The 17,922-nt window shown below is 37.8% G+C and overlaps 1 protein-coding gene across 1 annotated transcript in view; it reads right to left on the bottom strand.

The window, feature by feature from the left end:
- Positions 1–7,446: 7,446 nt before the first annotated feature.
- The window catches only part of LOC131235039 (subtilisin-like protease SBT4.14), a 33,632-nt gene continuing 23,156 nt past the window's right edge, over positions 7,447–17,922 (bottom strand). The window contains exons 9-11 of the mRNA XM_058232129.1: positions 11,504–11,612; positions 9,192–9,405; positions 7,447–8,028 (exon numbers count right to left, since the gene is read on the bottom strand). Coding sequence (XP_058088112.1) covers positions 7,487–8,028; positions 9,192–9,405; positions 11,504–11,612 — 865 coding nt within the window. The 3' untranslated portion in view covers positions 7,447–7,486. The remainder of the gene's footprint in view (positions 8,029–9,191; positions 9,406–11,503; positions 11,613–17,922) is intronic.

Raw genomic sequence — 17,922 nt, 5'->3', positions numbered from 1 at the left:
TTTGTTGTGAATTTTCAGAATTTCTGTTGGACACTCAACCAGTCCTGGAGACTACTCGACCAGTCCTGGTGACTGCTCAACCAGTCGAGTGAACATTACTCGATCAGTCGAGCAGGCTTGACTCAAAATCCAGCAACCTTTCTGGGTCCCACTCGACCAGTCGAGAATCGTTCTTATCTTATCGTACCCGAAATTTTGAATTCTTGTTAGTCCTTCGACCAGTCGAACTGACCACTGGGCCAGTCGAGTGAATAGTAATTTTACCTATAAATTGAGGACGATTTTCAGAGTTTTTCATTCCATTCCAAGATATTTAAGTCACAACTCTGAGAGAACTTGTCCTCACATTTGAGAAGCTAATTGGTTAGTATTTAATATTCTTTTAATAGCTTTTTTGCATTTGATTCTGTAATCTCTATTCAATTCTATTTCTTTTGTAAAGGGAATATTGATATTACCCTTTTTTAGATCAAAATCAAATCAAGCTATTCCAGGTCAATTTAATCTAAAAATCATTTAGATCTAAGAACCTTTTCATATATGAGTATCTACATTGAACATTTATATCGAATTGGTTCTACCGGGTTTCATCAAAAGAAGAATCATCAGATGAATACATTTCAACTTTCTGTATCTGGTTTGTAAGATTGCCAAAAATCTTTCATTTTTGGTTTTGACTGAGATAACCAAAAAATCTCAATGAGTGGGATTTCTAATTGTGGTAGTCCTTTTTGAAAACACAATTGTGAAGGTTTTGGGTGAACCTTGGAAAACCTATTTCATAGTGAAAGCCAATATCCCGAGGATGATGATATTGGGAGTGGAGTAGTTGTGTGGATGTTTTCTAACAGTTGGTGTACACACAAGAGAACTACTATAATTGATGGAGTTGTGGATGATGGTTGAATGTGCTTAAGTGTGTGAATGATTGTAATTTATTTTTTCAACTTTTGTGGTGAATGATTGTAATTTATTTTCTGCACAAGTGGTGAATGTCGTAATAACAGTAGAAATTAATTTCAGTTTTATTTTTTATTCCTCTGTATCGTTTGGGATTTTGATACATAGACCGTTCTAGAAATCAGGTTGTTCTACCATAAGCCATTAGTTTTTGGTGTAAGGTTGTCCTTAGAACAACATCTGTATCAACCTCTCAATACTTATGCATTTGAGGTTGCTATTCATTTATGCAATTTGAATTAATAAGTGTTATCTTTATTTATTTATTTATTTCTTATTCCGCATTAAAATTTTTAATTTGGCATAGTTCTATTCACCCCCCCTCTAGGACTCTTAGCTCAGCTTTTTCAGTTATAACCTTGTCAAACTCTTGTAAATGCAGGTATAGACCTTCAAATTCAAGTTCAAGGAACTTTAGAAGGAGTTGGATCACTCTAAGCTTAATATCCATGTTTCCTATGTTTTTTGAAAAAAACCATACAGGAAGGGGTGCTCACCCCCGCCGATTGTAAGTAATCTCGTAAAGTACGAAGCAGGGGTGCATGGTGCACCTCATTCTTATCCTGGACTTCCGCAACCTGAAGTTGCGGATGATTCACCGGTTGATTTACAGGTTGATTTGCAGTCATAACCCAATTTAACTCTGAGGATCTCATGTGGTGTCTAACCCTGTGATGGATTGATAACCCCTTAACCAATCCTCCTTCACTCAAGAGACGTTGGGTATTGTCACAGACCCACTTGGGCATGAAACACTCTCAGCCCTCACTTTCAGAATCTAACCTAAACCTAAAAGAAAGAAGAGAAATAGAAATCTAGAAATAAAGAGAGAGAGAGAGAGAGAGAGAGAGAGAGAGAGAGAGAGAGAAGTTACCAAATTAGAAGTTTCTAAATTAGGATCCTGCAAAATAAAAAGGAAATAAGGAAAGCAATCTAGTTTTTTTTTTTTAAATGAAAAAAGAAAGTTTATAAAAACAGAAAATAAAAAGTTTTTTTTATAAAATAGTTTTTAAAAATAGAAAAAGAAACTTTATAAACCTAGAATTAGAAAGCAAAGTTAGTTTCTAAAATAACTCAAAAAAAAAAGAAAAAAAAAACTAACCTAAAAATAGAAAGTATAAAAATCATAATCTTAACTTGATTCCAAAACTAATCAATCTCAGAAAAATGCAACTGTTAGTCCTCGGCAACGGCGCCAAAAACTTGTTCACAACCCCAAATGTAAGGTCGCAATGTAGTAATAATCTCGGTGAGACCGAGGTCGAATCCACAGGGACTGAACTTGTGTGTCTTCTAAATTTAACTAGAACTAAACTAGAATTAGATGAAGAACTGAAACTAAATCTGAGTAATTGAAAGAGTAATTGTGATTAAAGTGATTAAAACTAACAAATTCAAATGTAGTAATTAGGGTGTCCAAGGATCCACTTGTAGAGATTAGGGAGCCCTCTTACTTGATTCGAGTCACGCGATTGGAATTGGAGTCATATCCTATCTAATTGGAAGATATACAATTAAGATCAATCTGAACTTTTCTTGACCTAATTCTCATTGGAGGAGAATTCTGATAATTGGAAGAGATTCCATCACCAAACCATGCCTATGGGACGATGGCTAATAACAAGATTTATTAATCCCACAATCTCAAAATTAGGAAAAGAAGATACTCTAAGCTATTGCAGATCTACTGCAATTTGAGTCATAATAAACCATTAAGAACTGAAAGCATTCCTTTAAAATCAAACTAAAATCAAAGAAGGTTCAACATAAACATAAATTAAAGTAAAAGAAACATCACATCATGCTACAAGCTTCACCTCTTAGCCCTAGCTAAGAGGTTTAGCCAATCATAGACATGATTGAACTAAAATCTCTTAAGAAAAGCATAAAAACAACTAAGGAAAAGGAAGAAAAACTCTTAACGACGGCTTCTCAACCCTTTTTCTTCACTCCTCAAACCCTAAAAGATGCCTAGGAACATCCTAGGATCTCCTATTTATAGTTGTGCAACTCCAACTTTCGCATCAAGTTGGAAAATTCTGAAAACCACCTCAAATTTACGCTGTCCGCGCAAAATCTGCGAAACTCTCGACTAGTCGAGGACAGCCTTCGACTGGTCGAAGATGATGAGAATTTAGAAGTTCATGTTGTCGGAGTTCGAGTCGAGGATTCTTCGACTAGTCGAGCAGGAGCCTTAACTAGTCAAAGCGAAATTAGGACTAGTCGAGTAGGCGCTAGGACTTGTCGAAGCTTAGACTAGTCGAGGATCATAAAAATTTACTTCAAAACTTTGATTCTCTTCGTTTTTTACTTGATTTTCTTGGATCTTTGACATGTGAATTCTTCATTCTTGGTCTCATAAAATCCATCCTTAGCTTTAGTGATTCTTGAGCGTTAAATCTATGCTTTTAGCATCCTTTTTAATCAAAGCTCTTAAATTCACCTTACAACACAAACATGATTAAAATAGAACATTAAGCATTATCATGTTTATAAAACTAAGTTATAAATAGAGGATAATATACAATATTTGACCCTCAACAGTGTACGGTGAATCAAATAGTCTATGATGTGATCATTGATATGAAAGCAGCAAGAACATCGTCTCTAAGGTCATGGTGGAAAAGTTGCAAGTGAAAATGGAACGCCATCCCTTCAAGTATACAATCGGTTGGATTAAGAAAGTCAATAAAACGAAGGTAAATAAATAATGTAAAATATATTTTTCAATTGACAAACATTATAAAAACCAAGTGGAATGCAATGTTGTTAACGTGAACGCCTGTCACATTTTGCTCGATCGGTCATGGCAATCCAATCGTAACACCACTCATAGAGGGCGAGATAATAGGTGCATTTTTGTCTAAGATGGTTGGAAAACCATATTAGTCCCTATGGATCCAGGTCCATATCGACCTTGCCCCCTGGTCCATCTTACCCAATCGTCCTCATTATTAGATTACTATGAAAGAACGTTATATTCTGTAAGTACAAGTGGAGGAATTAATCCATAAGGGTCTAATCCAAGAAAACATGAGCCCATGCGCCATACTGGTCCTATTAATTCCTAAGAAATATAGGAGTTAACATATGTGTGTCGACAACCAGGCGATCAACAAGATTACTATAAAATATAGGTTTTCTAATTCACGGTCGGACGGTATGTTGGATATGTTTAAGGGTGCGAAGTTATTTTCAAAATTGGATTTAAGGAGCTGTTACCATCATATCTGAATATGGCTAGGTGATGAATGGAAGACAACTTTTAAGACCAAGGAAGGGTTGTATGAATGGTTGGTCATGCCCTTTGGTCTTTCGAATGCACTTAATACATTTATGAGGTTGATGAACCAAGTTCTAAAGTCATTCATTGGGTGGTTCGTAGTAGTCTACTTCGATAACATTTTTATATATAGTTAGGATGAAATAAGCCATATGGAACACCTTAAACAGGTCTTTCAAGTGCTCATAAAAATAAGTTGTATCTTAATCTTAAAAAAATCAGTTTTTAACCGATAGCCTACTGTTTTTAGGCTTTATCGTGACGTCCACAGGCATCCTGGTAGATGATGAAAAAGTGAGACCCATCAAGAAATGATCAGTTCCAACAAACATTCATGAAGTACAAAGTTTTCATGAGTTGGCAACAGTCTATCATCAGTTCATGAAGAACTTTGACACCATTGTGCTACTTATTACAGATTATATGAAGAATGAACCATTTCAGTGGACTGATGAAGTTGATAAGAGCTTTGTTGAAATCAAGTACAGATTGTCCACAACCCCAGTTCTTATACTTTCTAGCTTCGACAAACTGTTTGAGGTCGAATTTGATGCTTTTTATGTCAGAATTGTGGGAGTTTTGTCACAAGAAGGCAGGCTAATAGCCTTTTACAATAAAAAGCTTAGTAATGCACACAAAAAGTGGTCGACATATGAGCTTGAATTGTAGGCAGTGATCTAGGCATTGTAACATTGGTAAAATTACTTAATTCAGAGGTTATTTATTCTTTACACAAACCATCAAGCTCTCAAATTCATTAATAGCCAAACTAAGGTGAATTTCATTCCTTCAGGTATTCACATTTGTGCTAAAGCATAAATTTAGAAAACAGAATAAAGTGACTGATGCACTTAGCCAACGTACGACTTTGTTAGTCACAATGAGCAATGAGGTTGTCGGGTTTGAATGCCTCAAAGATCTATATGTTGACGGCGATGACTTCAACCACATGTGGAACAGATGCTAGAAAGGTCAACCTAACGACCTCCACATTTAAGATGGATTTCTCTTCAAAGAAAATCAAATGTGCATTTCTTGGAGTTCATTGTGAGATTGTATCATCCAAGCTAGCTACATGGAGGTGGCATCAGTAGTCATCTAGGGTGAAACAAGACAATAGCTCTCTTGGAATATCTTTATTATTGACCATAACTGAAATGGGATGTGGGAAGAGTAGTGCAACAGTATCACACGTGTCGGGCATCCAAGGGGTGGTAACAAAACATGGGACTATATACTCCATTACCTGTCCCCGATGGCCCTTGGGAGGATTTGTTTATAGAGTTTGTGCTAGTTCTCCCACGGACCCAACATGGTGCGGATTTTATCTTCATCATAGTTGACAAATTTTTTTAAATGACCCATTTCATATTATGCAAGAAAATTCTCGAGGCTACGCACGTTGCAAATCTATTTTTTTGAGAAGTTATGCGGCTACATTGGGTCCTAAAATCCATCACCTCAGGTCATGACACTAAGTTCCTCGGTCATTTTGGAGGACTTTGTAGCAATGATTTGACACTCAATTACAGTTGGCAGTACGCATCATCCGTAGACTGATAGACAAACCAAAGTGGTAAATCATACACTTGGAAACCTTATACGATGCATTTCGGGTGATAAACCCAAATAGTGGGATTTGGCCTTGGCGCTCAAGCAAAATTCGTGTTCAATAATATACTGAATCGTTCCACCAACAAGTCCCAATTTGAGATTGTGTATGGACAAATACCTCGACACACCCTTGATTTGGTTCCCTTGCCCAAACTTTTAGGCATGAGCATTGTCGCAGAACATATGGTAAACTGAATCATAAGAGTACACTCTGATGTTCAGGTCCAGTTGAAGATATCTAACGACAAGTATATGGAGAAGGCAGACACACATTGGTGTTTAAAAGCATTCAATGTGAGCGATAATGTGATGGTTCATCTGCACAAAGAGAGATTTTAGACTGGGACGTATAATAAACCGAATAACAAGAAGATTGGACCTATGCCCATCCTCCGTAAGGTCAATGATAATGCTTATGTTGTTGATCTTCTTAAAGAGATGGAGAACTCATGGACGTTCAATGTGGCGGACCTGTACGAGTATCATGAACTGAATCCAATGAATAACTCGGGGACAGGTTCTTTTGAAGTGGAGGGGACTAATGTAGAACGGGTCTCGGACTCGTTCATGGCTAAGATGGACTGAAGAAGATAAGCCGAAAAGGATCGAGCACCCTTAGCATAGTTTGACCGGGACTGGTCGATAAATCTGGTCGAATGGTCGAAATTCTCGTTCATGGCTAAGATGGACCAAAGAAAAGAAGCCAAGAATGATTGAACATACTCAACATAGTTCGACCGGGATCAGTCGACAAATCCGGTAGATGGGTCGAAATTCTACCAGAAATTCCAGATTGCTTGTTGTTTAGTTTCTACTAGTTTAGAGAGGTCGACAGATCTTGTGGACAAGTCAAAATCCAATTTAACAGGCTGATAGATCGGGTCAATAGGTTAAAAATCACAAATTTTTTTAAGTCTCTGAACACTTTTTGGTTGTTTCGACCTGTCAAATTGACCAGTCGACGACATGTTGACGGGTGGCAGAAATTTGCGTAATTTTCTGAATTTATTTCCTTATTTGATTAGAACTCTTTAATTATGTTTTTAAAATTTGTTTAAGTTTATTTAAAGAGTATTTAACTCATTTTAATCATTGATTCATTTAGTAAATTAATTTCTTAAAAATTTTCTTCTTTTTTCTCATAAATTCAATATCTTTTCTTGTGTATTCAAAAGAGCCCTGTAGATTCAAGAAAATTTTCTTCTTTTTTCTCATAAATTCAATATCTTTTCTTGTGTATTCAAAAAAGCCTGGTAGATTCAAGGAAGACCGTGATCAACCTCATCACGTCCTCCCCATCAGCTTCTTATCCAGCATACTTCATCAGTAACTATCAAATAATTCCTCCAACATGGAAGTTCCAAAATTCGTTCCAAAGGCCAAGAATTCTAACCTACGCATGGTGTCCAAAGTACGCCGAGCTTCTTTGAGCCACACACAAAGCTCTCTACGCAATGCATGTATGGTAGGCTCCTTGGGTGCACTAAAGAAATACATACACCCAATACCCTTATTGATTTGCATACGCTGATTTTCCATTACTCAGAGGGAAAAAAACCAAAAAAAAGAAAAAAAACTGTACGTGACCAAATAAAAAAGTCATAACCTGTGAGCCCACCTAAAAATGATCTAGAAAAACGATTGATAAACAACAATCGGACTCCGTACCGAGTGCTTGCTGTCGGTCCAAACGATCTCCGCCGATCGCAACATCTTCTTCCCCAGCGGGCTACCCTTCAATAACACCCGGAACGACTTCTTCTGGTGCAACCGTTTGAACTTCAATGTATCTGGCTTGACCATCACAGATAACTCCTTTGGTGCTCTCACCGTCACTTTATATATAGACTTCTTATGCCCTACATTAGTAACGGTACGACGGAATGCAGCCGATACCTTGTGACGAGCGCTTGGGACTTTATACTGCATCGTTGGGTAGTTGAGGCCGTCATATCCCGGTGGGACCCGCACGTCAGAACAGTCAATGGCATTGTTGCCTAGGATTATCTGGAGCATGGATCCATTGTAGCCGTCCTTGCACAGGAATTGGATGTAGGAGATCTCATTGGCGTCGTAGATCAAACCTGGGTGGACCGCTCTAGCTGGCTGTATGTGGCCCGAGCCATAGGCGAACTCAGCGTCCATGTTCTTCTTAGAACTCATACTCTTGGCTGGCAAAAAACGGGTGCAGACAAACATGAGAAATGAATGTTAAGACATGTTTTTGGGTACTTTGCAGCCATGGCCGGGCCCACAAAATAAATTCTAGAGATAGCCTGGTTGGGATCCACGACGGGCCAAAATAAGCAACTTGGGCCACTCACGTTCGCCCTTCAAGATCTGGCCGTTCATTAGGTGCGACTGTATGAGCCTGAACTTTTAGGTGTGGCCTGGCCCTCAGGTGTAGATGGCAACTATTCCCGGGCTTAGATTTTGAACTTGTCAAGTGGACCATCTGAGTTTTACATAGAAGATAGGTCCATCAGGGATGTTTAGGGCCGTCCGATTGCCGGCTCATAGCTCTTTATCATGGACGTGGTTTGGATAGTGACGCTGCCATCAGCCAGGTGGCTAGTGTCAGTGCTATGTGGACCCCACCAAGATGTATGTGTTTTATCCACGCCGTCCATCCATTTTGGAAGATAATTTTATCACTTGATCCCAAAAATTAGGTAGATCTAAGTCTCAGGTGGGCCACACCATGGAAAAACAGTTGTGATTGAATATCCACCTTTAAAAACCTCCTAGGGCCACTGTAATGGTTATTTGACATCTAACCTGTCGATTAGGTCATACAGACTTGGATGAAGGGAAAAAATATATATATGATCTTGATCCAAAACTTTTGTGGCCCCCAAGAAGTTTTTAATGGTGGGCGTTCAATCAACACTGTGCGGTCCACTTGAGATTTGGAACAAAGTCATTTTTGGGCTCATACCATAAAATGATCTGGAAGAATGGGTGGACGGCATGGATGAAACACACACATCATGGTGGGGCCCACAGAAAACCGAATCATTGACTCCCAATCTCTGTATGATCTTGCACAATTGTATGTTTTGGGCCAACATGAGATAATCATTACCTAATCATGCTGTGCATGAATCTAATCATTACCTAATCAAGAGGGGACATTGATGGGAATTGGGCCCTTCTCAACACCACCACCTCTAACAAGTCAAAGTCAGTGGGGCCCACTTCAAAATAACTATCTGATCTTGACCGGACAATGATAGGATTCACCTACATGCAGTGAAATTTTCATATGGGTCTTTTGCTGATCACTATAGTGTTGTGTTTCTGTGGTCTAGTGATCGAATTTTTCACATCTTACCTGTTGTGATGATGGCGGACTTGATTGCGGCCGGCGACCAATCAGGATGGAATGATTTGACGTAGGCTGCAGTAGCAGCTACATGCGGGCAAGCCATGGACGTTCCAGATACTATATTGAAATTTACAACGCGATCGTCCATGAACGATCCAGTCACCGTCGTCAACCTTGAATAACCGGCCAAGATATCTACACCAGGGGCCGTAACATCGGGCTGCATGTCCATCAAAATTCAAAATCAAGCTAAGACTACAAATGTTATTTCTGTACACAAAAATGCCTAGTCCTGCTCTCCGTACACGTGCCAATGTCACATGTCTGTCAAGATCCACGATTTTCATTGGTGGGACCCCACATGTATGCTTTGTGACTTGAGGATCAGATGGTGCAGTTAGGGCTATTAACGGGTTGGGATCGGGTCGGATACTAGAATACCCGTACCCGCCCTGATCAAGTTGGGGACTTGCCAGTTCGGGTCCTTCAAGTCCAGGCATTAGGGGTGCACATGGTTCAGTTTCGTTCAACTCTGGGGTGAAATCGAACTGAATCATTCCCAACAGGTCCAAAGAAACTAGAATTAGAAACAGACCGTTTGCACCTTAGAACAGAATTGGAACCGACTGTAAAAAACCGGTTCGTTCCGGTTCAGTTCTACGGTTACGGGCTTTTTATAATCCATCCCAATTGTATAGTTTGTTTTTATAATCCAGCCAAATTGCATAGTTTTTCTTATAATTCAGCCCAAGATCTTTTGCTAAAAATTTTCACATAGAGTAATTTTGTCATGGTTTGTTTTTATGATCATTTGGTGTTCCCAAAATGATTTCATTGTCAATGTCCATTCGTGTTGTGATCCATTTGATGAATGGTCTAGTTTTTAATGTTAAAAAAATAAAATAAAAATTAATATTTATTGACCAAGGGTTCCAGTTCTACTGTCCAGTTCATGGTTCGATTCGATTTTACATAACCCCAAGCTGAGAACCAAACCAAATTAACCGGTTCTTTGAATTTCGGAACCGAAATCGAAACTGGTGCACTTCAGAATCGGATCAATCCGTGTGGTCTAGTCGGTTCTGGTCTGATTTACCGGTTCTACTGGTTCCATGTGCACCCCTACCAGGTATTGTTAACTAGGACCCAAACCCAGATCCAATCGGGTCAAGATACCGATCGGGTCCATGGGCATTGGTTTCAGGTTAGTTCCGGGTTGAAGGGCATTAACATGGTCAGAACGGGCTCTCTTACATCTGTAAGGCTTACTAAAAATCACTTCCATTTTTAGCGGATTTCAACTGTCTGGACACGACCCGACCCATTAGACCCGATTTTAGGAAGCAGTAAGCTGAGCTTGAACATAAGATCTCAATGTTCAAAAACACCTTATCTATCATTGAACCGAATCTGATTTCTATACTGTTCCAGAAAATCGGACCCGGATCCGTAAAAATCGAGTTGGGTCCATCTGGTTTGACCACACTAGGTGTTAGGGCTGCAACTTGGGTTTAGGTCAACTGAAACCTGTTTGACCCAACCTGAGTTCAGGTAACCGAGGTCTACGAGTTGGGTTCATGCTGGAAAATGTGAACCCGATGTGCATTTGGGTTGAGTAGGGTTGAGAAATTTTGAGTCAGGTTACGTCAGGCTGGAAACAATGATATGTATTTGGATTAGGTGGGATAGGTATTAGCAAGAACTTTCTCCCCTGCTAATTCTGGTCATGATATGGGTCACAGCTGTATGGAAAGAATGGATAATTGAAAATTGGCCAATTGCATTTGGTTTGTATCCAGGTGCGGCCTAGTTGATGGTCAAACCATCCTGATTTTTTGGCCATGTCCAAACTCTTCATGATAAACGGTTAAGATACCGTAATCACTCTAAAAGAGAGATGTGAACATGCATGCATACTAAGGTATTCCATAATAATAACGTTGGTCATAATGGCTACCACTGTTACCTTTATTATACCGATTGTAATGGCGGTTACACTTTTATAATAGCGTTACTCTCTTTCTTTTTATTGAAAAAAAAAAAAAAAAAAGAACTTTGAAAATTTTGTATGTGTCTCATAATGGACTGTTACGGAGCATGGAGCTATTACAGCCTTTACGGCAGGTATAATGGGCCGTTACGGAGGCTACAACGGTTATTATGGGCTATTTTTTTCATAACGGCCTTTATGATCATTTACATTCTGTAATGTGTGTAGCGGTTGTCCCAGTTACCATTCCGTAACGGCATTTATTACCACGTAACAGCCATTAAAGTGAACAATGATACAGACCTACATTTACATGCACGCAACTTACCTTGAGGATCTTCATGGATAAAGGGTCGGGACCTCTGGAAGAAAAGGAGCCCACAAAGGGAGCAGTCACGTGGACATCACGTGACTTGTATATGACAGCTTGTGGATGCCTGCAATGCATCCCACAAAAGTCAGCAAGAAAGACAAACCTTTCTAAAAGGAAAGAAAACCAACATGTAGTTCATCAGGATTTTAATATATTGTGGGCCCCAGCATCCCAGCTAGGGGCCAGGTTCACACCGTTGGATGGCACTTGTGTGATCCATCTGAGTCATTCATTAGGTGGTACACATTGAACATGCCATATATAAAATTTAGCATAGTACACTCATTAAGTGAGCTGCAGAGATTCATTAAATTTAGACCATTGGACTTCTTTTCTAACCGTCCATTTCTCTCAAGCACATAGCGATCGGCATGATCGAAGGACATATTTTTATCGATTAGGGTTATTTTAAAAGGCAAAAGGAATTTGGGTGGGTATCTATCAAAATCACGAGTAAGCTATTCAAATTTGTAAAAGTTTCCAAGTGTTGATGAAAATTCAAATTTCCTTTAAAAATTTTGATTTGAATTTTTTTTTTTTTTTTTCTCACTTTAGGGATCATTTGGGAGCATGATTTGAAATCCTAGATTTCAACCTTGATTTTAACTTTGAAGATTTTTAGAATTATTTTGTAGTATATTCATGGATGATGAATTCAATGAGGTAAATTGCCTCTGATATACTTTAACATGAAAAACACATATGACATATAAGAAAATCATTATATTGAATCTACTGTAAGATAGCATTGGTTTAAATGAGATAATTTCAAACATCAGGTAACTCACAAATGTAGGCCCACTAATTTAATAAACGATTGCATAAGTTGCAAAAAATTACATATTTTTTGGATGGTTGTTAATTTCTTTTATTGCGTGATCCATATAAAAATTGTATAAGCTTGATTTTTATAGTATCCCTCATCATGATTAAAACACAAATGAAAATATTTAATAGTGTGAATATCTTAAGGAGAGAGCAGAGATTAGTCATAACAATTGAAGAGCTATAAAATTTAGGATCTTACAAGCTATGAGTCTGCCTTAGAATTGAAAAAGGTAAAAGTCTTGAATTTTAAATCATCCTGGAATAGAAGCGTTGGACTTTCAGGAGTGCCAAATGACTCACTTTTATAAATTATGAATTTTAATTACCAGCTGTCTAAAATTCAAGTTTTTGTTAAAGTAAGTTGTTGCATATGGTGCTTGAAACGTAGCTACTTAGAAATTATACTTTGCTCCAGATATTCAGCCAAGAGCCTTGAGCATTGTACAAGGATGTGCCGTAGGAGTAACCCATTACTTTCTGGGTGTAATTGCCACAACATGGGCATTCTTCTTAATAAGAATTATTGCAGTAGGATAATGGCTAGGAGAATTTGAAAAGCTTCTCTTGGTTAACAATAATTGTGGTTTTGCCCATATCCACGGGTTCGTCAATTTTCTTTTTCCCTCATAGAGGAAATTAGGTGGTTTGGTGGTATACTATTTATAGAAATCCCTTGGATGTAGTTTTCCAATTGTGATACATAAAAAATCCTATTTATTTTCTTTTGTTAAGTGAAAAATGAATCTTTTTTTCATTTCTAATCCATGAAATCAGATAAATGAGAAATGAATCATCAAAAAATGATATTAAAATAAAAGGAACAATTCTTAGTTCTACACCTCAACTAAGGACATAACTATCTAGTTCCAACTGTTCTAGAAGAACTTATACTACATGAAAGCTTGTTGTTAAAACTGACACAATACCGGGATACTAAGGATGATTGAAGTTCAAATAATCATTTGAACGACTCTTTATTCATCAATTCTAACATTTCCTAAAATATATTGCATTGAATCTTTCAATCGTCATACCCCTCAACAAACTCAAATCAACCCTAAGTATTAGAAATTGGGATCTAATAACACTGTTAATCTTTACGTTTTGCAGAAACATGTTTAATGAAGATAAAACAATTGAATAAAGTAAAATAAACAAGCAATAAAGCAAGCTACCACAGAACACAAGATATTTTACATGAAAATCCATGTGAGAAAAAAAATCACGACACAAAGCTACAAAAATCTATTATAATTAAAGCCTTAAAAATTACACCACTCACCTTCTTTAATTTTATATGTAACTCAAATCTTTCGTTGTGATGTGTATTAAGCAAACCCAAGCCCTTACAAGTGTTTAAAAACCTCTTACCTTGTATAGAGAAAACACTCATATCAACAAGCCCTAATCGTGATTGGATCCTTTCTCTTGCTCCGGTGGTAGACTCTTAGGAGTTTCAACACCCAGTCAAGGGTTCGAGTATTCATAGGTGGTGAAATCCCACTGCGGTGTGAGTGTGTGGGGGTATGTGTGCGTGTGTAAAAAAAACAATCGTGATTAGACTTTATTTTGATTAAAAAATATGTTTCTAAAATTGAAATATTCGTATTTTAAAAATAATAAAGAAAGCTTGAATAGAAGAATATTTGTCAGCACATTGTTTTATTATTTTTATAAGTTCTTATTACATTCCTTATATTAACCTTGATTGTAAAACGTTATGCAATTTGTATAAAATAATAATTGAAAAGAATAATTTTAGCAGCATTCTGGTCCCTGTTGCATGTCTGTCAAAATGACAGAAGAGTTGTGCGAGTTTTGAACCTTTCCTTCATACTTCAGAATGGAGTTATTACGAACTTACAAAAAAATACTTAAGTTGATTTATCTATAAAGTATTTGCATGGTCGCGCAAGACTGCTAAGTTATGTGGCTGCACAACTTTTCTAAAAGCCTTTTATTGCTTTAACTCTAATTTCTTACATCTCCAGGATACACTAACTATGGATAATGTATAACACTCGGTGAGGAGTTGTTGCACTAACCCTCTTTAATATCTTTCTGTTCCTTGGGCAAGATATCAAAAGAGCTTTAAATTCTTTATAAAGTACCAAATGAGAAGGCTGAATGGGTTTTATAGGCATTCGTATGTGTGATATCCGACTTCTATACAATTTAATCAAATTGTGTAGATAAATCCAACCTATATTAAGATTGGGCGACCGCACAACTCTTCCTAATTGCGTGGCCGTGCAATCAGTATCATTTTATTCACAACCCCAACATGGTCCCATCATTTTTTCATGGTTTTGCTTTCTTGTGGTTGTGCAACTTCTTCTTGTTGCGCAGTCATGCAACTTATGTCCCAAATATAGATTTTAGCATCTCAATAGACTTAAATACCTTGACTTGCACTAATTTGCAAAACATGTTCAATTGGACTGGATGTAACCTTCAGTCGAATCAAACCAACTGGACTGCACTTTTCAGTCGAACTAAAAAAATACGAATCTTCATAATGTATAACCTAAGAAACTACCAAATTTCGATTGAACTAAAAGGCACTTCAGTTGAACTGAGATAGGGCTTCTTTGCACAGTAGATTGGAAAATCCAAGGCATCCTACACAACAATCTTCACCTTGACTTGCATTTTGCCAAGTCACCCAGAGACCTCTCGTGCAACCTCTTCCTTGGGCATAAACTGCTCCCTATATTCTTCAACTGGAATGCAGCTCCATCTACACCCCTGTACAAAGGTGCTCAATCTCATTAATGGCTAATGAGATTAATGAAGCCCAATCAGTGCTTGAACTTCTCTATGGTCATTAGCTTTGTTAACAACAGTATTCTTGTCCGTATTAATCTTCTGAAATAGAATCTCTCTTAAAGTAATGAGCTCCCATATCTTGTGGAACCTCACGTCAATTTGCTTGGTCCTCGCATGATACACCTGATTCATCACTAGATGGATGGTACTCTGACTATCATAATGCAACTGAATTACCTCCTGCTTCAACCTAAGTTCTCCTATCAGACATTTCAACTATAATGCCTCCATTGGCACCTTTATCTCTACCATATATTCCTCTTCGATTGTAGATAAGTTATCGTAGACTGTAGCATAGATATCTAACATACTGGTCCGTCTGCTAATGTGAAAACATATCCTATAGTGGACCTCATGTTTTCTAGACCACCAGTATAATCCAAATCTACATAGCCTACAACTCTACCTAAAGCTCCATGTCCCCCGAACATTATACCAGTGTTGACTGTGCTCGTGAGGTACCCAAGAATCTACTTAACAACATTCTAATGCTCATTTCTTGGATTCATCATGTATCTGCTGACCACACTGGCTTTCTTTAAGATATTTAGCCTCGTACAAAGCATTGCATACATGAGACTCCATACTGCACTCACGTATGATACCCGTGATATATCTAAAATCTTCTCTTCTGCACTTGGACATGAGCTAACTAACAACTTAAAGTGACCTACTAGAGGTGTGGTAATTGCTTAGTACCTTTCATGTGGCACCTCTCTAGAGCATTTTTCACATAACCCTTCTAAGAAAGCTATAGTTTCCCAAACTCTCCGTATTTATATATCTCCATTCCTAGGGTCTTCTTCGCTGCACCTAGATCATTCATGTCAAACTCCTTATTTATCATAAACTTAAGCAAGTGTATCTCCATCTTGTCCTTTGCAGCAATCAAGATGTTATAAACATAAACATTAGATGAATGTAGACCCCATCCTTAAGCACCTTGTAATATACGCAACAATTCTACTCATACCCGATATACCTAATCTCCACCATATATGAATCGAACTGCTTGTACCATTGTCTCGGAGACTGTTTCAGCCCATAAAGTGACTTCTTCAACCTAAGCACATGGCCTTTCTTACCAGGTTCCATGAAGGAATGCCATCTTCAAATTGAGCTGCTCTAATTTCAAATTGGATCCCACTACTATAGGCAATAACACCCTAATTAACATATGTTTCATGACCAGAGAGAAAACTTTATTATAATATACTCTTTCCCTCTATGAGTACCCCTTTGTTATGAGTCATGCCTTGTACTTTTTGACATCTTTTTCTATTATGCTTCCTTCTTCTTGAACACCCACTACACTATATAGCCCTCTGACCTTTTTAGAAGTTCTGCCAACTCCCATATCTGATTCATATGTAGAGATTTTATTTCTTCTGCCATGATAGACATTCACTTGTCACTATTCTTTTCAAATTTTACCTCTTGAAATGTGGAGAGAGTTCTACTCCCTATGAACAATGTAAAAGAAACAATATTCTTAAACTCGTATCAAATTGGAGTTCTAATTGTTCTTTTCTTTTTGTTTCTATCTATACTTTCTTGGGTATCCTACTGATTATTTCGGTCAATTTCTTACTCCTCTGAATATCATCTTTAGTAACCTACTCAACTGGCTCCAACTGCACTGATAATTTCTCAGCGACACCATGTGTTCCTAACTTCCCTGCAGTGTTCTTATTGGCCTTCGACATTTAAGCCTCGTCAAAGATAACATTTCTACTAATGACCACCTTCTGAGAGTCTTCATCTCAAAGCTTATAGCCCTTAGCACATTTTTCATATGCCATAAAGATACACTTCTTAGATTTGGGATCTAGATTCTTCCTTTATATTCTTTATATGGACATATGCTAAACACTCGAAGATCTTCATCATTGAGTAATCGACATCCTTTCCTATCCAGACTTCCTTCGCAACCTTGGAGTCTAGTGCTGTAAATGGTGACTAATTTATAATATAATACAATATGACATGTTCACCGCTTCTGCATAGAAGATTTTAGGGAGCCCCGCATGCAACCACATACTTCTTGTCATCTCCAATAGAGTTTTATTCATCCTCTCTACTACCCCATTCTATTGTGTGGTCTGTGGAGTTGTGGAGTGCCTCATGATGCCTTGTTCCTTTCAAAATTTCATGAAATCCTATCTCTCTGTACTCCGTGCCATTATCTAACCTGAGACACTTAACGTATCTCTTGATTTGCTTCTCTACTTCCATCATCCATTCCTTAAACTTAGCAAACACCTCAGACTTGTGTCTTAAGAAGTAGACCCAAATCTTCATCAAGTAATCATTTATAAAGATTATGAAGTATCGTGCTCCTCCCATAGATGGTACTATCACTAGCCCCCAAACGTCAAAATGAATATAGTCAAGCACCTCACTATTAGTGTGTGTAGCAGTCTTGAACGTTACCCTGCACTGCTTCCCATAAATACAATGCATACAAAAATTCACATTTTATGCCTTAACTCACTTCAACAGTTTCTGTTTATGAAGTTTTTTCATGCCCCTCTCACTCATATGCCCTAACCGCATATACCACAAATTGGTATCATATGTGTTGGATTTTGTGTGAGGTGCTAGTGACCTCACCTATAACCGTGCTCCCAATCAACTTATACAAATTTTCTATCTTATGTCCATTCATTAACATTATTGCACCTTTGGTGAACTTGATTACACCACCTGATGCAGTA

The sequence above is a fragment of the Magnolia sinica genome, chromosome 19, assembly GCF_029962835.1.
Source record: "Magnolia sinica isolate HGM2019 chromosome 19, MsV1, whole genome shotgun sequence".
Lineage (NCBI taxonomy): Eukaryota > Viridiplantae > Streptophyta > Magnoliopsida > Magnoliales > Magnoliaceae > Magnolia > Magnolia sinica.
The sequence above is the reverse complement of the archived record's forward strand: the minus strand, read 5'-3'. Positions and strand labels throughout refer to the sequence as shown.